General features: G+C 35.5%; 1 protein-coding gene across 1 annotated transcript in view; it reads right to left on the reverse strand.

Annotated features, from left to right (window-relative positions):
• Nucleotides 1-18,638, reverse strand: part of wls (Wnt ligand secretion mediator) — a 98,469-nt gene extending 79,831 nt beyond the window's left edge. Inside the window, exons 1-3 of the mRNA XM_081762685.1 lie at nt 18,423-18,638; nt 8,492-8,685; nt 2,158-2,263 (exon numbers count right to left, since the gene is read on the reverse strand). Coding sequence (XP_081618811.1) covers nt 2,158-2,263; nt 8,492-8,685; nt 18,423-18,528 — 406 coding nt within the window. The 5' untranslated portion in view covers nt 18,529-18,638. The remainder of the gene's footprint in view (nt 1-2,157; nt 2,264-8,491; nt 8,686-18,422) is intronic.
• Between the last annotated feature and the right edge of the window lie 8,815 nt (nt 18,639-27,453).

Raw genomic sequence — 27,453 nt, forward strand, 5'->3', positions numbered from 1 at the left:
TGTACTTTCATCTTTCAGTTTTCAATATTCATCTGGTGTTATAATTTTTCAGCATAAAATACTTAAATATTTTGATATCAAAATAAAACTATATTTCTTCGACAAAATTAAGAATTAATTTCAATAACCACCCCACATCAAAATTTCTTAGTTCTTTTAGTTTCTAAAATAATTTTTAATGTAAGTCCCACAATTTACAGAGCACGTTGACTGGATAGTAATGGTGGTTTGCTCAACACGAGGTATGATGGTTCCAACTTACCCATCAACTGACCTACCGAACGATATCAGTGCTCGTCCTACATGTTTTTCTTGGCGCTAAGTTTGTATTTCGGCAGCCTCACAGGTAATAAGACCAGTATGATTCATCCGAATCCATGGAAACAAACTAGACTACTCAATGACAGGGTTTCTTCAGTCTAAACAGATTATATACTTCCTACGTGTTTGGAATGAGAAACTATGTCTTCCCATCATAATGAGCACTTTAGAAGCACAAGGCAACGGTTGCAAAAGACAATGTGACATTTCTTGCAGATTCAAGAACTATCACTGCTACTATATATGATAAATCGAATGCATCTTCCCACTCTGCATATTACTGTCACTGCTAAGTAATACTTCCTACAAAATGCAGCATTCCAAGTGCATTCATTATGTGTTAATTTGGATTACAAGTTTCCATTTTGTCTAACAAAAAGATGAAAGAAAGAACAATTTACTGCATTTCCATTAGGATAGATTATAGTTCTGTCCCGTATGTTTGACCAAACGCGATTCCTTTCTCCTGCGCGAGGCGTGTGTAATGTGTGTTTTTTTTTTTCTCTCTCCCGAAAATGACACCCAAACAGAGCCACTGTTGCGACGAGTATGTTGTAATCCTTTATAACACAAAGTTTTCTTAGTTTAACGTCTCACGTTTATGCTTCGAAACTAAGAGACGGAGATTATGAGATGGATGATAATTATGGAATGACGAAAGTGGGAGGAAACAAGAGAGTGTAGAGAAAACGAAAGTACATGGTGTTCGTCCACCACAAGCACACTGGGCGCGCGCTGGGATAGAACCAGGGACACTCACTCACCATACAGAGTTTAACTGTTTCAATGATCTGGGGGGAGTTAGAGCAAGGGTTATGTCATTAGCTTGACTTTAATCAAGAATATGATTGATTCCGTGGCCCAGCGTTCAGTTCTGAACAAAGGTGTTAAGAAAACGGCCATGCATACAAGCCGCCATCAGCGCGCAGCAAAAGTTCACAAAATGGTCATGCAAGAGAATACTCCAACCAAAAGAGACATGAATCGTCTAAATGTGGTTTCGGGGGCTGCCAATCGCACCTTGAGCCAACGACTGAATCTTGAAAAGGTGTTCAACACTAGCCTCATTACCTTATCGCTGAACATACACGCAAATTAAAGTGTAACGCTCTGAAGCTGTATGAGCGGTATTTGACAAACCAAAGGTGGCGGTACGTTGTTACACTGGATGAAACGTAGTTCTAGTTTTCCGACTGCGGCAAATCAAGGACCATCGTTGTTTAGATACAAATGTGCGAAGCGCTTCAAGGTGAGTAAGCATGCAGTGGATTTCCCGAAAGGGCTACTGTCACCGAGACAAACCAAAACAACTCGCAGTACTACCAGAAGACCCTGAGGCCGATCTACAAGCAGTTACCAGAAATGTATAGAAACGAGATCAACATAGTCAGCATCCATCAAAGCAAGCAAAGCTTCATTACATATATCAAGATCGACCTACAAGGATATGAAGAAGGCTAATGGAATACAAACCATACCTTTCAATGAAATACCCGTGAAATCTCCAAATGTAAGTCCAATGGACTTCTTTGGATCTGGACTGCTTAGAAAGGCTTTGAGCAAGAACCGTGACAATTGAGTGAAATCTGGAAGACTATAAAAGAGGAATGGAACAAGATCTCCCATCGTAATTCTCTTACGAAATCTCCTGCAATGAAAATTACTTGCTGGTCCATCGTTTGAACAAAGGGAGACATATATAGCTCTGCCGCACCTCATACTACGAATTTTCGTAATTAAGTAACTACTACTTAAGTCGCATACGCGAAACTGCCTCTGTAATACAGAAAATACTTGTGACCAGAATAATATACATAAAACAACAAATATACTTACATTTCTCAAGATTAGGTATATATTCAATCTCCGGCTGTAAAATACCAATCAAATTTTGCTGCCATCTTGAATAATCTAATTCTATATTGTCTCGTGGTGCTGGCATCTGAAAATACACAATACGCATTCTCACACGAAAGAAAATTCACAAATAATAATTAATGCAAACGAAAATAAATTATTTGCTTTATTTGGAGTTTAATGTCCCTTTTTCAGCATTAAGGCTAAATGACTCTTGGATCTCCGAATTAACGTCGGATCCAAAGTAAATGAGTTCTCACAGGGAATCGAACACTACTCTTGAGTCGAAGGTGAGTATGCTAACCATATAGCCGCAAAGAAGTTCGAAGAACAATTTCGTTAAATCTTAGTTTTACCATTCTGTTTGCCTCAAAATTCACAGTCATGTGTCATACATATATTTTCGATCGTTACGAAATTTAGACACACCCTAAGTTACGGTTCTAAACTTTACAGGCAATTTAATAAGCAATATCTCCCAAAACTGCGGCACTTAAAGGTGATACTTTTTTAATTATTATTATTTGTGAAAACTTATGAGTCCCGATGTCTGTCTTGGAAAATAAAGGATTAACTCAAGTTATATTTATATACTCCAACAGGTAATACAAATTCAACTCGATATTGTAATTTGTCTCATATACCACGATTAGTATATAGAATATTTAACTATAATCATTTGACTTTACGTTCAATGTTATTCCTAGTAGGCTAATGGAGACTAGTAATCTTACGTTGGTAAAGTTAAACACACCTACAATTCATTCTGCTTATACGTAGACGACAATAGACTGAGGCTGAATATTTAAAATTTATGTCCTATGCTTCATCATATGGCATTTCAAACTACTAACTACTTCAATGTCATCAACATTTGCGTCATTTGCAAAATAGTACATATCACAGTGACTTATCACTGTGAATGTAAATAGTCACCGAAGTATAAAGCATTAACCCGTGATTTAGAGCGTCGGTCACAATCCGCAGGGTTGATAGAAGTCCCTTTTGAAAATAAGTTTAAGCTTACTCTTTTATCTCTTACATTATGGATGAATTTTAAAGATCTGTCCCTTGTAAGACGTCTGTCTGATATATAAGAATAATAGATAAATCTGAATTCACCAGAAAACTGTCATTTAGAACCTAAAAATTTGTAATAGCTGGAAAAAGAGAGAAGTACGTATTCAATGGTGATAAAACACTGTTTCATAGTAGGTAAAACAAATTAACATTTTAATTCAAACTAATAATAAATTGTAGCAGCAGAAAATTAAGCTCCAAAAATACTCATTTCTTCATCATTAAGATAATTACAGTATTTAAATTTTCAAAAAATGTCATTTAAACTTTCCTAAAAGTTGATAAACTTCAAAAATACAATATAATGGTCTTTTATATAACTAGAAAGCAAATTAGTTGATATAAATAGCATCGATAATTCATATATAGGGTGTTTCAAAACAAGACCGACAACGTTTGGGAGGTGATTCCTGACACCAAGATAAGCAAAAGTATAGACCAACCTGGGTGCACAAATGCTTTCTTTCGGAGTTACAGGCTGCCGAAAACATGAAAAAATGAACTTTAGAGGTTCATAGCTCCAATATTATAGGACCTACCGTAATCAGGTCAAGACTTCACTTAGGAACTAATATGTGCGCTATCCAAGAATACATGTTTCAGAATCCTAAGGTACTCACGCAACAACTCCTAAGAGGGAGTTTGGCTATGGGCGTATAATTTGAAGTACTCACCAAATTGAAGTACTTTTATTCCCATCTTTCAGTAAACTACCCTTGATTTAGGATCTTAGATTTATGGGTTTCCGGCATCTATGACCATTTAGCCCGTCACGCATGAGGGCCCTCGGCGAGCACACTATCCGGGGAAAGGGAAGAAAGGAAGCGGCTTAGGACCTATAAGTTAGGTACTATCCCGGCATTTGCCTGGTGTGAATTAGGAAAATCCAGGAAAACTTCATTCAAGATTACTTGCCTGAAAAAGCTTTTTACCGTTTCTCGACCGAGTGCTCCCAGCGGGAATCGAACCCGGGACCGCTCGCACCGAAGGCGAGAGCGTTACCGATTACGCTGCGCGGGGCCACACCCTTCTTTTTGGGATAGAAAGAAAATTGGACAACTCCACTACGGAACATTATAATATGTTGAGTATAAAATTTGAACGGTATGGCCCTTAGGTGAGTGTACATACATCGGAACGAAAGAACGAACGAATTCAAAAGTTATTTTTCCAGAATGTAGAGGCTATGGAAACGTGTAAATCCGTTGAAATCAACAATTCATTTTTTCTTTCTTCACGATCACCAATTTCTTCTCTCTTGCTGTCGCTCGATAGTAAAAAGAAAAAATGGGATTATTTTCCTTTTTAAAATGAACTTTCCGGATGCTGTCAAGATGCATTGCTCAATTGTAAAGCATTATGTTGAACAATGTGTATGGCAATTCACTGATACATGTATTGGTCAATGAAACATATGGCCCCAATCTGATTTCTTTCTGCGCCATGTGGTGTATATGGTAAAAAAGGGCTCTCAGTACTCATACACACAGAATAGAAAATGAGTACTGGTTTAAGGAAAAACTTCAGACAATTCTGAACAATTTACTTTTTTCAGATCTGAAATATGTACAGTCCATAACAAAAAACCTGCAACATGAGCATGTAAGTTTATTGTGAAACGACGAAGTCTTTTGTTCCAAAATAAATGTGCAGGGGAGGACGCCGAGGTTTCTCTTGGCATGATTCATGCCACTTAGACGTTATGTTGATTCCCTGCGCTGTTAGGCGTAGTTTCACAATAAACTTACATGCTCACGTTGCAGGTTTTTTGCTGCGGACTGTACGTATGTTCCCGAAATATCAAGATTTAAAAAATGAAATTCAATAGTCCGTTCGGAAAATGTATTTGCCTGAGTATTAAATATCAAACACAATTGAAACAAAGTATAGTTGCGTTTTATGGAATCTAAATACGTCATGGATAAAGCTCACACTACCAAATAAAAAATAATGCTGACAAGAAAATTTCTGAATGTTGAAAATGAACTTAAAAAGTGCCTAAATTCTCAAATGAAGAAAAAACACCGCATTTGAAAAATAGTTTTAGCTAACTTAAATGGATTGAAAGAGCTATTAAATTGTAATCATACACGAAGAGAATATTAAAAAAATGTTGTAAACCTATTGATGTCCAAATTTTATGCAAAATGTAGCCTATGTAAAACTACAGTTTCGAAAAATATGTAAGATGAATATTAAACCTTTTACGATGTACAGTCGAACGATCACATGAAAAATGTACAAAAGAGTTTGGAAATTTTATGCTAGCCTATGTAAACTCCAAGTTAACATTTAAAAACCTCATAAATCTAATTTAAACTTTAGTGTAATATAATTATAGTAAGTAGGTCTTATTATCTTAAGCTGGAACACTTAAACAAATATAGGAATAATGTATAGGTCAAAATGCACTGTTGGTATATAGGCGTGAGTTTAACAAATATTAAGAATAGTCCTACAAACACCTAGGCCTACCAAAAGAAGAGGAGTCATATTTAATCTTTCTGTTTTAGTTTCAAAAGTCCTTTTTCACTTTGCTATAAACAGAACGAATTTTTGGGAGCTATCCGCTGGAAATCTGGAATGTCCCATTTCCATTTCCATCCAGTTTTATAGGTCCATGAAACACAAATTTGGATGTCACTGTTTGAATATCATCATAGGCAGGCCAATTGAAACGACTTAGTTCCTTTTTCAAAAATTTAACCTTGCACGGTCCTTCATCTGGAAAAGCAATAACCATCCCAATATAACAGTCAAGATCGTAGTACACAGCGTAATACATTTCTAAGCAAGATTCTGCTCTGGTTGGATCAATTTCTCCTGGCAAACTTTCACCAGTTGATGATCAAATTAGTTGATCCAAAGCATATTCTCCACTGTCACTATCAATGCACAGACTCTGACAATTGCCAGAGTAGCAATATTCCTATTTACTTTCTATATACAAAAAATAGCAGGTTATACTCGTCACATGCGCTAAATAAACAAAGTTGAACTGGAGTAATAAGAGACATGCACTCAATTGACCTGAAATGCAATGTTTCAGCATTTTTCAAAATTTCACATCAATCTACATAATCTTAGTCACAAAGTTACATAGCAGCCATTTCCACATTTGTAACTCACTTTTCACAATAAAATTTTACTTTAAAACAGTCACGAACTTCTATGGTAAGTTCAAAGTGAAGGTATTTTTTCATGGCGTAACAATATAAAAACTCATATTAGTTCGTAAGTACAAGTGGGGTAGGAAAGTAAAGGTATTGACGTTGTCATTACTTATTTTCTTTATAATTCTGATTTGATATTTAGGGTATTTTTGGCCGTGTCTCTTATTACCCCGGCCTCCCCTATATGTGTTGTTCCTGTGCTACAATTTCTTACTTCTTATTACATGCAGATCGTTCTAATTGTAACTAATCAGCAAGAATCTTAAAGTAGAAAATAAAAAGTGAGATAGATATAGAATTTTCAATACTGCTTAGTGTCTTTATCACTATTGAAACATATTTCATTCTTCACCAAACACGGTATCGGCATCACAAGTACGTATTTACAAAGTAATACTGTACTGTAGACATAATACGTAATCAATGTTAGAAGACTATCTTACCAATTGATAAGCCATTAAAGTTACGTATCTATCTTTTCAGTTTCACACGTGCCTTAGATATGTCTATCTACGTGTGTAAACAAGTTCTTTCCAAATTCACACTTGACACTCAAAGTATACAAAACACACAAGAAAGAAAAAATAAACAAAGGATATTGCTTTTGTTCTCCGGAAGGATATTATTAATCTTATCACTGTTAAGATTAATAATACACACAAAGAATTTCCCGTTTACAATTTTAAAGCACAGCTGAACACACACGGTCTATGGTTATTCATAAAATAGTAAATTCAATTATATCAACGTGAGCTATTTCAACATAAGCAATTAGGTTCTGTATGTGTATGATTCAAGTTTGGCGTCTCTTAGGCTATACTACACGTTTAACATAGATTCGGACCACATGCTATCAAGGGAACCTAATCTATGCTCACATGCATAGAGTACGCGTACTACTCTACTGTAGATGCTTGGTTGCTCGCAAGCTATAGAAGCAACTATGCGCTACGCATTCAGACACAGAACGTTATGTATTATATGAAACGTTAGGCCTTTATAAAAGCCGTCAGGTTTTCTGCAAAACCAACGGTAGCCATATAGAAGCGATTTACTAAAGTAAAACAGTCTTATAAGAAATGGGCAAAACAGGATTTTCTTCAATCTTACATGCAGTTGCCATCTTTGACACATTGGGTCCTCCAAGTTCGAATCCTAGTGGAACGCACTACATACAGACTGCACGTCTCTTACTACATAGCCTCGGTGTTGAGAAAGAACGATGGAAATATAAAATTAAACAAAAACCTACATACGGGTGGAAGTACACAAGTATGAAAACAGTGTTTTATTTATATTTTATTATTTTTTAACAGTATACTCCCACACATATTTCTAGACTCAAAGGTATCTGCTAAACTACAAAACATTATGGGCAAAGAGTAGCAATAGTAGTGAAGCCCATGATTATTTTATCAATCGCACTCAAGCACACACACACACACAAGGAATAAATCGCATCACATATGGCAACGTGATTATGAAAATCTCCCACAATGAAAAAATATTTGTTTATTCATATAGGTGTTATCTGAAGTAACATACGTCCTTTTTCTCCTTTGAGTTGTTCTACACTCCTTTGAGCCTTATTAGCTTTAGTTCTTCATATAAGCGAACTACATACATAATAAATTTATTTCAAAATTTTCCATGTACAGAGAAACTTGTAAGTTGATCCGATTGAGAATGCAGGAAGTTATATATAATTTATTACTCAAAAGCTGGCCCCTAGGTAAATTTCAGCATTTTATGGATCGAACTACTGTAACAAGTTTCATTATGGTGGAAGTTTTTTACTGAACTCCCGAGCAATAAATGAACATTCATTCAATTGATATTAAAAACAGTAATAAAACAAACAAACAAACAAACAAACAAACAAAAAAAAAACGAATTATTCTAAGTCATGGCTTATCGGTAATTACACATTAGCGTAACCTTTTCCCATTTACATCATCACAGTCAAAAGATCTCTAAAGGTTATAGATTGAATTTTCAAATGTAACTTTCAAGTAAATTTCAACCAAGACTATTAATATTACCATAGAATAGCAATTCACCTGAAATGTAAATACAATATTGTAATCCCTCGTTGCATTCAGTGCTTGTTGATCATCCATGTCACGGTAATGGTCTTCGACTACTACACAATTACTCTTCTTCCCTCGTCGATAATACCATACTGATTCATTATTTTTCATAGTTTCTTTACATCTCGTACTCAGGAAGTTGTCTGCGAAAGCAGGAGTAGGAGCTACAAAAAAGAGAAAATTATTATCCACTGAAACCTCTTGTAGCAGAAATACACGGCTGAAAAAGTCATAAACAAGAATTTTAGGAATGATCCAAAAAAATGGATCAAAAGATTGCGATCTTGGTCAATAATTAGATGTTGGGTCAGGAGCCACAAAATTTTTGAACGGCCTCCAGATAAATCGAGGTGAGGTGATTTTAGTTTAGCGTCCCTTTCAGCAGCGAGGCTATATGAGACGTGGACCTACTGATTAACGTGGAATCCGAACCACATGAGCTCCCGCCAGGAATCGAACCCGGGTCCAGATAAATCATGTTTCCGTATATTCTACAGAATAAGCACCTCAAACTGAGTTAAGTGGTCGTTTTGGTTTGGATACACTATATGCAGTTCTCCAGATATAAGACGTACAAGAAAACGTTTGGTTGAATGAAATATATTGGATTTTTTGGATCAGGAGTCACAAAATTTTTGAATGGCCCCTAAATCAAGATTTCGTATTTTTTACGGAATAAGGACATCATACTGAGTTAAGTGGCAGTTTTGGTTTCGCTGCACTATATGGATCGCTTTGTTCTGAATGGGCATCAGTCAAGGTTATACTGAAATTGAGTTTTGTGCGAATTCATAATCATCGACCACATGTCCATATAGTGGTGTTACAGAGGCGTAAAATTGATGGATGGAAATGGTCAAAAACAAGGCGGGAAAAAGCGAAATTGTGTTCAAAGGGCATCAGTCACTGACTGATACCGTTTTAGCACAAAAGTAGATAACGCTTTCAGAAGCGTCAATTAATTGGTAAATACATTTTCATTGCTTTCTTTGCCAGTATCATGTATTATTAGGATAAGTATGATACTGTGCTGATGAAACTTAAATCGAATGAGAGATTGTGGCCCCCCAAAAAAAGGCCATTTCCAGTTGGTAATACGGAAAAATGAAAACACAAAATTTGGAAACTGATGCAAACCGGAAGTTGTTAATAGCTGGCAATTGTGATTCACATTAGATTCTCTGAAGTATATCTGACGAAAATGTCGTTCTTTTCATGTGTCTAGCAACAGAAGGTAATCTCGAAGAGACTAGGAGGAGAGTAACAAATGCATGTAAAGGTAAAAGGAAATCGTGACTTAAAATCAGTGAGAAAATAGAAGACCGAAGAGGGAAAAGTGTGTTTAATGCCATTCCACGTGACATCGAGCTGATGATTCGCAACCATTTTGAATAATTTCCGGTGAAGGAGTCGCACTATTCAGGACAAATATATGCTACTTAAATACATATAAACCTGGCAAGTTTACAGTTAAGGAAGCTTGAGACATCTACAACTACAAACAGTGGTGGATGGATTACTACAAGAAGATGCCTATTTCCATTGAAAGTGAACAAACCCAGGGACTGAACGAGTGTCATTTTCTATATCAACTCTGTTTCACTTCGTTTTAGAGAAGTAAAGATTGTCACAGGCTACACAACAATCATGGTCTCATTCGTCATATCTATATTTCAAATGACACTTCCAGCGACATCACGTGATTCAACCTGCACACGAGGTTTATCCTACAGGAAAAGTTCCCATTAAATAATGTAAAATGAAAGACATGTTCCTGCGGAGAAGACGTAGCTTTATTGTGAACTTCTGCGTTAGTCATTGACATCAGAAACTGACAAAGATGATAACTAGGTATGCTGAATTTAGATAATACATTTTGTTCAACAAATCACTTTATGTGACTTCTGAACTGTGTTTTATTAGGGATGAGCACAAAACCAGGTTTTTACTTTTTCTATATACAGGGTGTTTCAAATAACACCGACAACGTTTCGGAGGTGATTCCTGACACCAAGACAAGACGAAAAGTATAGACCAACCTGGGTGCACAAATGCCTCATTTCGGAGTTATAGGCTGCCGAAAACATGAAAAAATGAAGTTTAAAGGTTCATAGCTCCAAAACTATGGGACCTACCGTAGTCGGACCAAGACTTCACTTAGAAATATGTGCCCTATCCAAAAGTCTATGTTTCTGAATCCCAAGGTACTCAAGTAACAGTTTTTATAGAGGCTGTTTGGCTACGGGCATATAACAAAGTACTCATCAACTACCTTTATAAAAGTCGTTGCGGAAGTGCCACAAGATTCTGAAACATTTATATTTGGATAGGGCACACATTAGTTCCTAAACGAAGTCTTGACCCGACTATGGTAGGTCCCATAGTATTGGAGTTATAGACCTTAAAGTTCATTTCTTCATGCTTTCGGCAGCCTATAACTCCGAAAAGGAGCATTTGTCCTCGCAGGTTGGTCTATACTTTTCGTCTCATCTTGGTGTCATGAATCAACTCCTAAACGTTATCGGTTTTGTTTTGAAATACCCTGTATATACAAAAACTGTTTTGCCTATGGCCTAGTCTTTATAGATATGAACTTTACTAAATAGTATGCCTATTTTGTAACAAATAATATGTGTAGTTTAGTAATAAAACAAATTTGTCAAGTTTTAAAATAATTTGCGTCTTTTGTATTGAAAGGGCATCATTTTGCAAATTTTACATCACAGCATAACATACATCATGCATGCAAAGTTAATAATCATGTTAAAATGCCTAGTAAAAGATAACAAATCACCAGCCCAAACCATTAGAGGCTACGAAATCTTTACTTTCATTGGGACAGTTTTTTGCTGCTTTCCTAAATTTTATATTCGTTGACTGATGCCCTTTGAAAAAAAAGCAATTTATATGTAGTTCTCCAAGTATAAGGCCTACAAGAAAATTTCTGTCTGAAATATACTGGATCTTTTGATCCAAAAAGGAATTAAATGTGTGACATTAAGTGCGCTTGTTCTTACTAATAACTCTACCGTTCTTTGTGTGTAGCATTAAAATTAACCCAACAAATATATACTTGTAAAAAGACACCACATATATTTGAGGAGTATACTTAAGGTAAAAGAAAATTCATCAGTAATAAAATTCATATCATAGTTGAAACTATTTTAACTATCCAGTTACCTAGGAAAATTATTTGATGATATACTTCAAAGACTTAGTTAAAAAAAAAAAGCCATCTGAACCATCTTCAAAAGGCATTGAATTAATTAAAACAAGTAAATTATTGTAGATTCATAAGAGCACAAATCAGAAAATCTTCTGCTATGCTACCACAACGAAGTGTACTGATTACTAATTTCAGTAAAATTGTCACAGCAGCTCTTATTAACATTGTAACATTTAACTTTTAAACCTGGCCGAAGAAACGTATATTCACATCTTAAACAACTTCAAAGAAACCGATTTGACATGTTTCTACAACTTAGAAAAGAACTAATGTCAAAACATAAGAATTTCTTAAGCCATCTTCTCACAAGAAATTTAAATAATTAAAATATGCGAAGAATCATCACGTAAACTTGCAGTACACGTATTTTGTAATTACAGTCGTCACTGAAATTAGAGGCAAATACAACCTTGATGTTGCTGTTATCTATGGATGATTTTGAATGAAAATGAATGACAAGGTAATTGTAACAACAAAACCAGAATAAAAGGTATGGGCCAATGCATTAAACTTTCTAGCTTCGATTCCTTGAACTAAATCACTTTGTACTGCAGATATTAACGAAACATTTTCTTGTGAAATAACAAAATTATAGAGAGTTTCCGGAAAATCTCATCCAAAGAAAACTTACCCACAAAAGTAAATTATCCCCTTCTATTTTCTTCCATAGGAAATAACTTACGCAATATGTTAGGCTTATTAATGAAATATTTGTATATAAAACAGCAAACTTGCAGAAGCCGTTATTCACAAAACTGTAACGAAACTCACCCCAAGAGTAAACTACCCCTTATGGCGGTACGTGACGTTTGGGCCCCGCCGTTTGGGCACTGGACGTTTGGGCGCGAGTTAAAAAGTCGTTATGTTAGGCGCTGAGTACTAAGTTCGAATCAAGATATCACAAAGTGTCTACTGTAGTGGAAGTCCTTGAATTATACTGGATTTTGTTTTACATACTAGAAATACTGGAATTTCAAAATTATAAAAACTGAATTAACAATTAAATTTTGTAAATTTAAGTTTCAACGAAAGTTAAGTGTGCTTTTTATTTGATAACTTTTCAAGCCAAATGTAAGTCGACCAGACTACATATGATTGACTGCATTACATACATAGTGAGCCTATTCCATTAAAAAACTTAAAGTAGGCCTTCTACTGTAGTTACGCAATAAGTGTGAATGTCAAACACATTTCTAGTGGCTAAGTGACCAATATATGTACACTTAACTATTATTTTTCACTTTGAAATCGTTGTTTTTTTTTCTTTCGCCACTTTCTTTAATGCAGATTAAATGCTTACAATGGGACGAAAAAAATGTGTGTTAAGTTTTGATTTTTATATTGGAATGTTAATAAAAAAAAAAAGTGATACCAGAAATACGGCATACTACAGTTCCTAAACTCAATGTGTTAGACATCCTGTATGCAAAATATGTCAGACACCATGTATACAAAATATCTTTCCCTCAACTCGATTAGGATATAGGATTTTTAGATTTCTGGGCTCTCGGCATCTAAGGCCATTTAACCCGTCACGTTTGAGGGAGCACACTATCCGGGGAAAGGGAAGGAAGGAAGCGGCCTGGACCTATAAATTAGGTACCACCCCGGCATTTGCTTGGTGTGAATGAAGAAAACCCAGGAAAACCTCATTCAGGGTGGCTGGCCTGAAAGAGCGTGTTACACTTTTTCGACCGAGTGCCCCCACCGGGAATCGAACCCGGGACCGATCGCACCGAAGGCGAGAGTGTTAGCGACTACGCTGAAATCTTTTATTGGTAGTTCATTATTGGACTTAAGGAAGAGAAGAGTTTGGCAAACGTAATACGAAAGAAAACAAATTTTAATATTCATAAATATGTAATTATTAACTTTCTTTAAAAAAATACAAAAATTAAATCAATGTTTTAATTAGCATTAAGAAAATTAACAGTTCGTCTGATTCCTTTATTTCCTAGCTTTCTTATATAATACAAAAATTAGATCAGAAGTACAAGAATCGTGAACAAGCGAAAAATCAATCCATGACGAGGTTAGGCAACAAATGCCACAAACGCATTAAACTATTTAATTTAGATGAATAAATAAGATAGAGATAGAAAATATACAGATAAATGAGGTGGGATAAAGATAGAAGTGTAGGAAATGTATATATCTTGATTGGCGCTTAGTTTTCAGTGCCTAGCTTACTTTATATGTCGTAAATTGTGATTTTTACTATGTACCTCGCGCCCAAACGTCTGGCGCCTAAACGGCTTTGCGCCCAAACGTCCTGTCCCGCCCTTATGGATATTCCCAAGAAGTTCCTTACGCAACATTTTAAGAATATTAATGAAATGTTAATTTATGAAATATGAACAAAATCATCTGAGCCGTTTGACAAAATACCGAAAAATTCATCCCCAAGAATAAACTACCCCTTCGTACATTTTTTTCAGGACAAATGAGTTATGTCATATTGTTAGGTTACTAATGAAACTTATTTCTGAAGTATGAACAAAATCGACTGTATTGTTATTGACAAAATCGTAAAAAAAAAAAAATCAGCCCCCAAGAGAAAACTACCCCTTCTCCATATTTACCAGAGAAATGACTTACAACACAATATGGGATCGTTATTGAATAATTGATTTATGAAATATAATCAAAATCGTTAGCGCAGTTTGAGAAAATAGCAAATCTTGATTTTCACTCTTCAATAAACTACCATTATTTTTAGGGGCAGGAAAAAAGTTCGACCTACTCCACCTGTAGAATCACATAAAAACCTTGCCTTTAAACTTTGGTCTCGATACATTGAACAATATGAACTCTAGAAGAGCGTACATCAGGACGAAGAGATGTCAGAAAATCGGCTTTTCGTCTTCTAGGGGCTGTGAAATGTGTAAATCTGTTCAAATCTCGAATTCTATTTTTTCACGATCACCATATTTTGCTTTCTCCTTTCGTTGCTCGAAAGTAAAAGAACTTTTGTACTTCAGGGGCACTCATGTTTATGAAAAATGCACATCTCAAAGCCCCCACTGTACATGAAAATGAAATCTTTCAGCTTAACGTCCCACGATCATGCCCGTTAGGCTAAGGAAGATGGTCACGGCAAGTCAATAAAGATGGAAGAATTCGTAGAATGAGATGTCAGAGGAAACAAGAGTACCCCGAGAAAACTGATGACATGATATCCGCTACAAACTTACTTGACCGGGGATCAAACTAGAGACTCCACGCACCAGAGGCAAGCGGTCTGCCACTGAGCCACTATGAACCCCTGCACATGATTTGAGCATAGAATTCTGCATTTAAAGGATCTCACTCCGCGGGTACACAACACTAAAATCGCAGGGTGAATATAACGAACTGAATATTGAAAGGCTCCAAAACGTAGTTAAATGCTGACTTATTTGTACTTATCGATTTAACTAGTGATAGCAAGAATTAACTTCATTTCAGATTTCACATAAAAAACTGGATAACAGAAAATCACAAATATATATACCACCTGACACGAGTAAAAAGACATCAGAAAAGTCAGTCTGTGGCCATTATTATATACCAGTGCACAGAAGGAACCATTTCTGAAGCTGGAGTTAGTGTTTGATGAGTTAGCTTTGGCAGCACCAAGCTTACGCCGTATGTGGCATCCTAACCAATAAGTCATCGGTGACATCCTGTAATTCGCGATACAATTTGTCACAAGCAACTGAAGTACGTAGTTTGCGGGCCTGTTGGACAGTTTTTGAAAATTTAGCTGTAGGGGGTGCCACACAACTTGCATCGCAATCAAATTCAGGCACTGTTGGGCAAAGATACAGTTTGAACCTATTGCATCTCTTCCAGCGAGTAGTCATATAACATGATGTCTACTCATCAATGAATTGTATAACGTCCTGCTACGGTTCGTTTGTTTCAAAGAACGGTAGAAATAAATTCTACAGTATTGATGTAAGTATCGCATGAAATGAGGTTACGGTGCGACCTTTCCCACACCGTAATACACCGGAGAATGGATAATTTTGTATCTTTAATTGCTTCCACATCCAATGTTGACCGCAGCCCAAGAATCAGCTTTTATCGGAAACTAACATCGTTCTAAAGGTGCTGTAAGCTTGTTGCATATCGCAGTGGTTCAATTTTGTCACTGTCATGTAAGAAACTTCTTTTTGGCAATTAGTCGGCACATTTTTGCACTATGCAAATCCCACAGACGTTTATCGCTGATCTGTCACTAGTAAACTGCTTCAGCTTCCTATGCCCACGTCCTCGCGTTATGGTGTCACTTGTACTGTTCATATCATCATCGATCAACGTCATGTTCATCACCAACTTTCCATAAAATCATGTTGCCCTTTGGATGTCTACTTATGACATCCAAAGGGAAACACGGTTACGAAACAGAAGAAAAATAAATAAAAGAATTAAAGGTAGAAAATTAATACACAAAGTAAAAAGTAGATATCTTAAGTTTCACATCTTACTACTAAGAAATAGCATTATGATGTGTTCAATTTGCTGAGTTATAAAGCCGGAGACCAGAACTCACTTTCGCCATTTTATTAATACAAAATAGAGAGTTAAAAATATGACAGATATTCCTCCTCTATAAGTAATTTTTTTTTTTTTTTAAACCAAGGGACAAACCTAGAATTATTTTCAGTAAGAATTTTATATATCGAGTTCCATCTGCCAACCTGAAGGGCTCGCGAGATACATATTTTTATCATAAATTTTGAACCCCTTCCATTTCAGCATACGCATTTTTTATGGAAGTGACAAGATAAAAGTTCGGCTCGATTCAAATGCTAACTGTGCTCAGAAATTAATACCACTATCTAAGCTATAGACTTAGTGCTGAAAAACAGAAGGGTGCATTACGAGAAAAGTGTAAGAGAATAGCAAACTGCAAAGGAACTTGGCATGTCCATTCTGCGCGCTTGCTACCAGTGAAGAAAGAGTCAAAATTATAGGTTTAATAACAGAAAGTTGGTCGAAGTCTAAAGTTAGCACGGAACTACAGGTGTAGAAACATCTTGTGCGAATCAGTAGGGAACTAATCAGGAAACATGATGTTCTTCCGGACCTTAAGAAGAAAGGACGCAAGCAGTTAAGTATGAAAGCCGTTGAAGACTTCTACCACTTCTATGGGAATAGCAGAACTTTTGCACAAGAAAATGACTGCATTTTAGTGAAAGTGAATGAGTGAAGGAAAGCAGACAAAAGCCACTAATTTTGTGTAATTTGAAAGAGCTGTTCGTTCATTTCTGAACGATGTGCCCCGCGATGCAAATAAGTTCCTCCAAATTTTGTGCCTTGAGACCTAAATGGTGTTTCCTTGTTGAGTCCACGGGTACCGACACAGTTTGCATGTATTTGCAATCAAAATATCACTCTCATGTTAAAAGGAGCACATCTAAATCTTCATTTCCAAGACATGTTAAAACCAATGACATGAGATATGCGTAGGTACGAGTGTATGATGGATGTGCGTTCTAGCTGCCCTGGTGTACAAATTATTGATACGCTTAATAATGAAATGACTGAAACTGTCAATGTTAAATAGGGGTGAGTACAGAAAAGTGCACCTTAACAAACAGTGTTATGGAGTTTCAGTGAATTCACTGAAAGTCTCAAAAGAAATTGTTACCCCTTAAACAGAATCACTATATATCAAAAGCTTAGCATGCGTACTCAAGTGAACGTAAAGCAGTACGGCTGATCGCATAATATTGGCTGATTTTGCAGAAATTACACGTTCGTAATTAAAGATGAAATAACAAGTTGTCATTGGGTAAATTCTCAAGCCACTTTATATCCTTTTGTGTGTCATATGGCACATTATTCAGTCACAGTATGTGTATTATAAGTGATCATTTACAACACAATAGATAAATTACAGAGTTAGGGAGATACTAAATGCCATTCGCGTTTTTTTTTTTTAATAAGCAAAATAATACATTAAAAAAATTTAAGGGTAAGGTTCTACAACACTGGTCTACATCCATTAAATTGTAATAAACTAATCAACCTGGCTACTAACCCGCCTTCACTCACCATCACTCGCTCAGCTTTACTATGTGAATTGAATTGAAATGAAATGAAATCTTTAAGCTTTACGTCCCACGGTTATGCCGGTTAGGCTAAAGGAGACGGTGATGATGAGAGATGAGTGAAATGGTGGAATGAAGAAAGTGGGAAAACCCCGAGAAAACCCACGAGCACGGTGTTTGTCCACCACAAAGTACTATGTGAATTGAGTATTGAGCTTTGATAAAGAGCCAACTCGGTTAACTCACCTTCACATGAGTGCGAACCGGGATTCTAGAACCTTCCCAAATAAAAGAGAAACAGAGCATGATGAACTATGAAGTTCAACTAGCTGCACAAAGAACGATTCCTATCTCCCACCAAAACTCCAATTCGTTCCATTAGCGAATGTTACAAGACAAGCGGATGCATCAAACAATAGCTCAAGTAAATGTTTATATAGGGAAACTCCGTGTCGAACCAGGCTTTAAATTTGTCAGATGACTCAATACGCGTTACTTCTTTTTGATAATATGAAGCGCAAACATCTTAATACAATACAAAGCTTTAAATAAAAGACATGTAATTTCGCCATTCCGGTACATGTAAACAGAACATTAGGTAAACAATGTATTTTTGAAGACTGTTGACACTTACCGATAAGTCCTCCCACAAGGAAGCATACTAATTGACATATGAACAATATTGATACGAGAACGGCTAGTTTTCTACCACTTAGATTTTCCAATATTGCACCTGCCATGCCGCACCTGTATCAGTCTTGATGCCCGTTACTACTTTCCTTCCACACCTTCTTCTCCGCCACAGGGCATAGTTGATTGTGTTTGCTTGCTGCCGAGCTAAGCGAACAAGGCAGGAACAGCGTTGCCAGGCAAATAAGATCGAATTTTACTACATGCGACTCAGAATTATACAAGAGAACTTGAACCAAGGATTTGAACATAGGCGTCTCTGGCGGGGGGGACGAGGGGGTCGCGTACCCCAATATTTTGAAGTACAATATATTCAATATTTCATTCTAATTTAATTTATTTACTAACGACAGAATAACAAATAAATAAATAAATAATAATAATTATATTTATTTGGAATATATTATTCAGGCTATGGAACGATTATATCAGGGTTCTTGATATACCTTAGGGGATCCGTGAAGGTACGTAGAAAGGTAACAAATGGAATCGAAGATAATAAAAAGGGTGGGCTACGTAGCACCATTTTAATCACTTTCTTCGATGTCCCCTCCAAATTTTACATGCCAGAGACGCCAGTGGATTTGAATAAGATAATAATAATAATAATAATAATAATAATAATAATAACAATAATAATAATAATAATTTTCTTCTTATTGTCATCCAAAATATTTGCGGCGGGTGTAATAACAATACCACACTTAACCTAGACAAAGTTGAAGGGGCAACCGGTAATAATTGTTGAAACATTAGAATTCTTTCGCAATTTACTTATAAATATAGCGTCTGCATATATGCCATAAAACTACAATGCAAAAAACAGGAACCAACCTGTGCTAGGTGGTGGCCACTGAAAAGCACGAATGCTTTCTAAAAGAGTCAGGTCATGTTAGTGGTTCCCTGATCAGCGCGAGGGTTCTTTGAGGGAGCATGCACGTCAGTAACGGCAAGTATGCTTGTAAGCGAGGGTAGTGAAACAGGCTGTTCGTCATGTTAATCCCGCCATGACAGATCACGAGTTCGTGCTGAGAAAGGAGGAAGGACTCAAACTAGCATGTGTCCCGCTCGGAGTAGAACGTTTTATAAAGTGAATTGTTGTATAAATAAACTGGTTTGAGAGAATTAAAACATTGCTCTGTGCTCTTAACATCATTCTTCCTTGTAGGATGATGTAGCAAGGCAATGGGCACAGGTGCATGAGTTGATGGGATTCCCTATTGGGGGAGGCAAGAGATCAGAAGAGACTGTCAGCCTCCCAAACGGATCATTGGGTCCAGGAGTGTGCATGGTACCTCACCACGGGTATTTTTGAGGCAGCCTATTGCAGCTAAACCTACCGGAGGGGAGTGATTCGTACCCTCTAAATCGAAATATCTGCCTGATGCAGATCGACTACATAACCCATTGGTGCTGGTAATGTACGGTATAGCTCTTATGTAAAATGGGGTAGGCAGGGGCTGGGACCCTGTCGTCTCTATCATGGGAAGAAAGCCTTCGGGATACTTCCCAAAAGGGCGATTAAGGGATATCTTTGAATACGGGAGGTGATTGGTTGGGTGCCTGTGTGGTACCTCCTAGTGCTGGTTGAATGACATGGAGGTAAGCATAGGGTTGCCAGACGTCCCGATTTTCAGTGAAAGAATTAACTGTCCCAAAAGAGGCTTTCGGGACGCCTGTTTGTCCCGGTTTTCTTTCCTCAGATTGAAAATGAAAATTCAACCTGCGAGAACTAGTATGTCTCACCTAAAAACGGAGGGTTTTCGAAAGACTTGTATAGCCAATTAATTTTACTAAACAAACAACAGGAAGTTTGAAAATCACATCCATTCTTTCGTTCTATGGGTTGTCTAGCTTCCAGAGGAGGAAAAAGAATTTTTAAAAATATTAAAGAGGAGGCATATGTTATGTAAATAATTTCTCGAATATTACTTTCAATAGAAAAGAACGTATTTTTCTTTATGATTGACTTTACGTACTACCTATTTTATTTATTTATTAATTAATGTTTCAGATACAGATCTAAGTCCCGTTTATACTGCAACAATGTAAGAAAGTTATAATTCATTCGGTAGCGCAAAACTGCTTCATTGTTGGAACTTTAATTAACAATGTCGATATTGCTCAGTCGCTGCATGATAACCGCATTTAAACTCTATTTCGTACTGTCTGCCGTCTTCTTAGACACAATAGGCCTTATGCAGAGTCGTTTTAACTTATGATTAGCGTTATACTAACATATATTTCCTGTAGTAGTCAGGGCTTTAGTATGATGCTAAGCATACGTCAAAACGACTCTGCATAAGGCGGAATTTGTTTGAGAACAGTTGTCTTTCATATATTTTCACATGTGTGGATATATTTCTAAAGATGCTGTGCACGCAACAATAACTTTAGATTTATATTTTTCCTTTATCTGATAAAATTTTCAGTAATTTTCAGGCTAAAATTCCGTAACTACTTACTCTAGCACAAGAAATGATAATTAAACGCATAAGGGCATGCGTATAGTTTGATTTTGATGCTGGATTTGGTTCCAGCTAAACTTTTGGACAGCCTGCATAAGTCTCTCAAGAGATTTAGTTTTTGTTTATCGTTCTGAATTTAGCGTAAATGTATTTTTTCTTGCTAAATGCTAAATTGGTATTTCTTTTAGTGTAGTGTTTCTAACTCAGGTATTGACGCAAAAGAGAAAAAGGCAGGGTTGTAGTCTAGGGTACACGGCGGTACACGCCGTATACCCTCTGCTTAATCCTAATCATTAAAGTGTACCTTCTGCTTCAAAATGTATAGTACTTTCTACTTTTGTTTCGTTTATATTTATTTATTTAATCGGGCCATGACTCCAATGATAAAATCATTATATCACATTTTTTCTCTTATATTCTTAGTAGGTGTTCAAATATATGAATCACGAGAAACAATCCTTTTTTTCCCTAATTATCATGCTTTCACACACGGACATACACACAAAAGAAAAGAAAGATCAGAGAGAGGGCGAAAGGCAAAGAAAGAATGGAAGGATTACTTCAGCTCTCCAAGTACGTGTGGCTTTGAAATTTGATCAGTGTAAAACCTTCGTTTAACTGTGATATTCATATATCCATTCTATTCCTCAACACAGTGGCGTAACTAAATGCTTGTGGGCCCTCCCGCAGACAGCGTGGAGCGGGGCCCTTTCTCTACGTCCCACTTCACGATTTGGGGGCCCCCTGATGGCTTGAAACCCCCCTCAATGCAGGGCCTGCGGAGCCCTTATTTACGCCCCTGCCTCAACACGCTTGTTGTTTTTGTTCCGTAAAAATAAAACTCAATGAACCAACAGTTTGTAGTATTTTGTAAAATGCAATGAGATCTGACACCTTGTTAAGCTTCACCATGCAATGAAAGTAGTAGGTGGCAAAACAAGTACAAAGACTTATTACGTAATATTTGGTGGTTGTATCCCAAAGGCATATTGTTTCTTCTTTCTGTAATAATTGGTGGCGGGCTAAGCTTTTTCTTAAATGCAAGAAAGTATTGCTACCTCTTTGTTCAATACTATTCGCTTATTTAAAAAAAAATAATGGGAAAAATATATTCTGCAAGAGACTGTTGTCACGAGCTCGGTGTAAAGTTTCTGAAAGTAAGACGAGTTCTTGGGATATGGTGGGTTGCAAGTACATGAACATCATTCGAAGCATTCTATCTTCAATTCACTAGCTCATTGCAGGATAGCACAATAGATCCAAACATGAAAGCAACATTTCGAGGTTTGAGGAAAAGACTTGCTAGTCCAAAATTTATTCTGGATTTAGGACTAATGTATGACATCTTGCAAGGGTTAGCTCAGCTGTCAAAAGAGTTACAATCACAAAAGATAACGCTACCAAGAGCTGATCACCTATATCAGTGGCGCCCGATGGATTGTGGTTTCGGGTGTTGCAGTACGATCAATCGGAGACAGAAGATATAAACTGCTCTCATTGACTAATCAGCATAACTGGATGGAAATGCTATGTGACATGTGAAATTAAATAAAATTCTGATTAAAAAAAATAAAAAATGCAGAACATTTTATTAGATTAGTCATCTTATTTAATTAGGAAGTCCATTCTTCTCTCTTTAATTGGAGTAAATTTGTCTAATACATGCTGGTTAAACTCTGGTATTCCCATTATCAGGTCTTTTTCGATGGAAAGTATAACCAATGATGATAACCATTCTTGGAACATTTAATTCCTTAAAAGCGTCTATTCTTTTCGATGTGGAAAAACGCCTGTTTCCTTTTACTGCCGTTATAGTTGCAGTTAGTATTAATTTCAGAAGCTTTGTAAATTTACTAAATATTATTTCTAGATTATTGGGAACAATTCATTCTAGAGTAGTAGGACATGGTTCCTTCTGGGCCAAAACTCTAGACCAACCCATTTCGGATATATTTTTGACCAGTGCAGAAGGATCCAGCTAATTATACAAAGTTACACGGCGCAAAGTATTCCCATAATTACAATGTTAAAGTGAGATCGCATAGGCTTTTATGACATTTAAAATCATAAAAACTTACATCTAACTAAAACTAAAACTACAACTAAATTATTCTACGCATTTACAAATATAATCATTTCCATAATCTTCACATCTACTACATCTTCCAAAGCTACAGAAGTCACTTGTACATTCTTTTTTAGTTTGCGTTGCAATTGATTTACATGTTGTGCAATAATATCGAAAGTAGTCTAATTTTATTATGTTTTGCTTAGGCATTTCTTATATAAATGGATTGCATATATTTTATTTCTCTTCTATCTTATAATGCCCCCATGGTAGAGTATTTATTCCATTTTATGACAGAGATTTCTTAATCCTACATAAAATATATTTACTGCATCTTAATCTCCAGTTCCTAAGCTTTCATTTGACACTTGAATCATTAAAATCCGTCAAAAATTAACTTTAAAAAGTCGATGAGAAGGAATGTATAATAAAATAGCATTTACTGGAATAGGTGATCTGTCACTGATTCATTTGAACGATTCCAGTACCAGCACAGGACCGTCCAATCCGATTTTCTTTCCTTTTCCTCACACCAACTTACATATATACATTAGCCTCTTTCTTCAACAGAACTTCTAGCTAGCAGTCAAGAGGGCGCTCTATCTGACGTACTCTCCTTCGAGAAGACTACATCATACATGCCATCATTGAATCCGTGACGAAATATATCTCTAGTCTCTTTCTCTGTTTCCTGCGCATCAGAACTGTGATAAACTAAATGATATGCAACACCATCTATTGAATAAGTGAGTAACTGTTTGAATATGTTCACCTAACCGGCAAATTTAGCTAAAACATCAATGTTCAAAAAAGAAAAAATGTCAGTGTTGCCAACCCACTTGCCAAATATTATAGTGTTTACACAAAATATTTTTAAGAGGATAGTTTTACCCCTCCATAGTTATAATGTGCTAACTCATCAAATAAAAAAGTTGGCAAATTTCAGAAAAAAATATGAGTTGGAACACTGCAAAAAATAAAAATTCAGATATTTGAAAAATAAAAAATACTAGCATAATCTACACAAAATTCTAAGACTTTTTAAAAATTAACATTTTCCCGAAAACTCACAAATAAACCCGTAAAAATTCCCGAAATTTTGAATTTGTTATAAATTCGTCAAATATTAACCGATTTTCGAAATTCAAACGGCAATCAATAGACAAATAAATTTACTATCTATCGAATGTATTGTAGATTGCATAACTCTAAGGATATAATTATAAAAAACTCAAATAAATCCCTTATTTATACATGTATCTTTAAAATTCAAACGGCATTGTGTTCTGTATACCCAAAGGTCTTAGTTTTTATAGTAATGAAACCATAAAAACACTTATACACTTAGAACATACTTAAAATTATAAGTTCGGATATTGATAATGAAACCATAGAAACACTTATACACTTAGAACATACTTAAAATTACAAGTTCGGATACTGATAATGGAATATTCTGCTAACTTTGTTCCCTATAGGAAACTGACTTCTTAAACTCTGTCCACTGATCATAATTCAAGCTGAATAGACAGCCGTTAATATCAAAAACAACTTGCACTTCGGTTTGCACATTTTTCACAATTACATTGAAATTATTAATAAGAATGAATTTTTTTGAGGATCCATAATAACCACTCCATTTTTTACTTCTGAAGACATATTCTAGTTATCTTTATTATTTTTTGGATTCACAAAACCGATCCTCATTTGAAATTTACATACGGAACTCTACAGTCGGATTATTATCTTTTAGACCAGTGTATTTGATTTTTATTCCATCTTTAACGATCTCATCAATCATTTTATCTGTTAAGTGTTTTGTAAATCTAGGTGGAAGAAAGACCTTAAACTCCTCACACTCAACTAAAATGCTCTTTCCAAACTTAGTTTTAATCCTTTCCATTTTCACAATCTTATATTCTGTATCTAATTCCAATTCTCTTAATCCAATAACTTGTTTTTCCTCAAGATTTCCAAGCTTATTTAAAACCTCAATATGACTCGCCATCGTATTTATTATATAGAAAATCAATAATCGCTCTTAATTTTTTATCTTTAACTATAAACTTTTTAACTATTTTTGTAATGTTTATGGAGAACCTCCATAAACATTACAAAAAATACATGTATCTAAAACTCTTCTACTACTTTCTCATTCTTAGGATCATATGTAAAGTTCCTTTGTCCAATTAAAATCGCATAGCATATAGTATTATCAGCCACAGCTTCTGCAAAGTCTACTACAATCTTTATGTTTGTTCTCTCATTTACTGACACATTCTTCCTCTTACTACAATTAATCACATACATTGGTCTGTTATCTATAAACTCTTTAGGATCATAGTACATTTCGGTATTACCACATGTTATTCTCTTAAATGCAGTATAATCTTCGTACATCTTAAAATAATCCCTGTTAGCAATATCTAAGTTTCTTGATTCTTTTGGAAATACCTCATTCCTCCCATTCTTAAGATAGATATTCTTTATCTTACAATGATCGAACTTACTTGCATCTGCTGTTTGTTTACCACTTCTATCAGTTTGGAACATTACAACTACGAAATCAGGCATATCAAATTGTCTAGAATTAAATTGAGTAGTAACATAGAACTCCAAGAAAGAACCTATAACAGCCTTTTGAACACATTGATAAGTATGGAATGAAAACATGATTTTAGGTTCTTTAAGAATATTCAACTTTAACTTGCTTTCATAATTAGATTCATATTCAATAATATGCATTCTTATCTCCATACTTTTTATTGTTATTTTTCCATCATGAGGAGCTGCTGCACCTGCCCCTGTTCCAGCCCATTTGTACAAAACATCGTTATTGTTATTAGCTTTTGTAAATGTTATTCTCAATCCGCCTTTCCACATTACCTCTTTATAATCACTTAAAAAGCCTGGAATTAATCTTAATGGGTACAAAACACTAAAGTCCTTTCGTAGACCAAGTCTATCATCTGTTTCAAATCCTGCTTGTTTTAGATATTCAACTTCTGGTTTGGAAATCTTTAATGTTCCAATAGCTGTAGATGTTATTCCTGGTAGCTCAATCTTATCTATAACAACGCCATGCTTTCTAACCTCAATTTGAGAAAAGAAGAATGGTAAGAAGTTATCTACAAGTTTTATAGTATCATTTGCACCAAATGTTCCTCCAACTGATGCACCAACAACTTCAAAAGTCATATGACAACCTGCTTTGTGTGGATGTATGAACCCATCCCCCACATCGAAATCAAACTCAATATCTTTGTTAGCTTCATTCAAATTATTAAATGTTCTTGTGTTAGCTTTAAAACTCTGTAACTCGTAACTCTCAATACTATCCATTTATTATAAAGAAAATCTTGAAACAACGCTTTTATGGGATATACCCATAAAAGAATCATACATAATAACATTTAAAACTTATAATCCCCATCCTAACTTAACCTTAGCATTCATAGCAGTACCAACCCCAAAAGCAGCTAACCGTTCACCAATTGATGCATCACTACTAAATGCTCTATTCCATGCTTTAGTTTCTAGTTCCTTATCTGCAATTTGTCTTGACTCTGTATCTTTATTGTCTCTGTAGTATATATCATGTTCTTTACAAGCCTCATCTAATGGGTTAATACCTTTATCACCTCTTTCTAATCTTTCTTGTAGCTTGTTATTAATCACACACAATTAAAACCCGGACCACAATACAAAAATCCTGGAATATGTAATTCAAATGGGAGTTTATTAATCAAATCATTTACTAATCCTTTTCCAAGCTTCTCATCATTCCAGAATCGTGGTGGTAATGTATTTAAGATCTTAATCAAATAACCTATACCTTTCGGATCATTATGAATAAATTGTGAAAGCTTGTTATTAATCATACTCACTATACCTACTTTCTCATTATAAAAGTTATTATTACCAGCCTTTTCTTCTCCATCTATAACTATTAACCGATCAATTAACTTTCTCACATCATCCATCCATATATATTCTTTAGGTATCTCTGCATATTGTTTAATTACTTCACCAGTCTTTTTAGGAGTTGGAGGTAAATTTGGCTTAATATAATCATCCCAAATAGGCTTGATAATATTAATGTACTTAGAACCTCTATTAGATGCTACTTTTTTATCTCGATTATATTTTTGGAAGGCAGCATCTGATTCTATTATTATTTCCTTGTACTGTTCAAAATCGTCATCATCATAATCTTCAATGTTTTATTAGTATTCATCGTTAACAATTCCCATAGACCTTTTGTTCCTTTATAAGTTTTACCATTAATTATCAAATCATCACCACTCACTTTAACTTCAGAATTTCCTATCTTATTTATTATTCTTCCATCTCTTATTCCAAATACACTATCATTTCTTTTACTATAATATTTCGTTGCAATCTTACCAAATGATTGTGCTGTTGTTAAAGGTTTTACT

The sequence above is a fragment of the Thermobia domestica genome, chromosome 6 (assembly GCF_964235325.1).
Source record: "Thermobia domestica chromosome 6, izTheDome1.hap1.1, whole genome shotgun sequence".
Classification (NCBI taxonomy): domain Eukaryota; kingdom Metazoa; phylum Arthropoda; class Insecta; order Zygentoma; family Lepismatidae; genus Thermobia; species Thermobia domestica.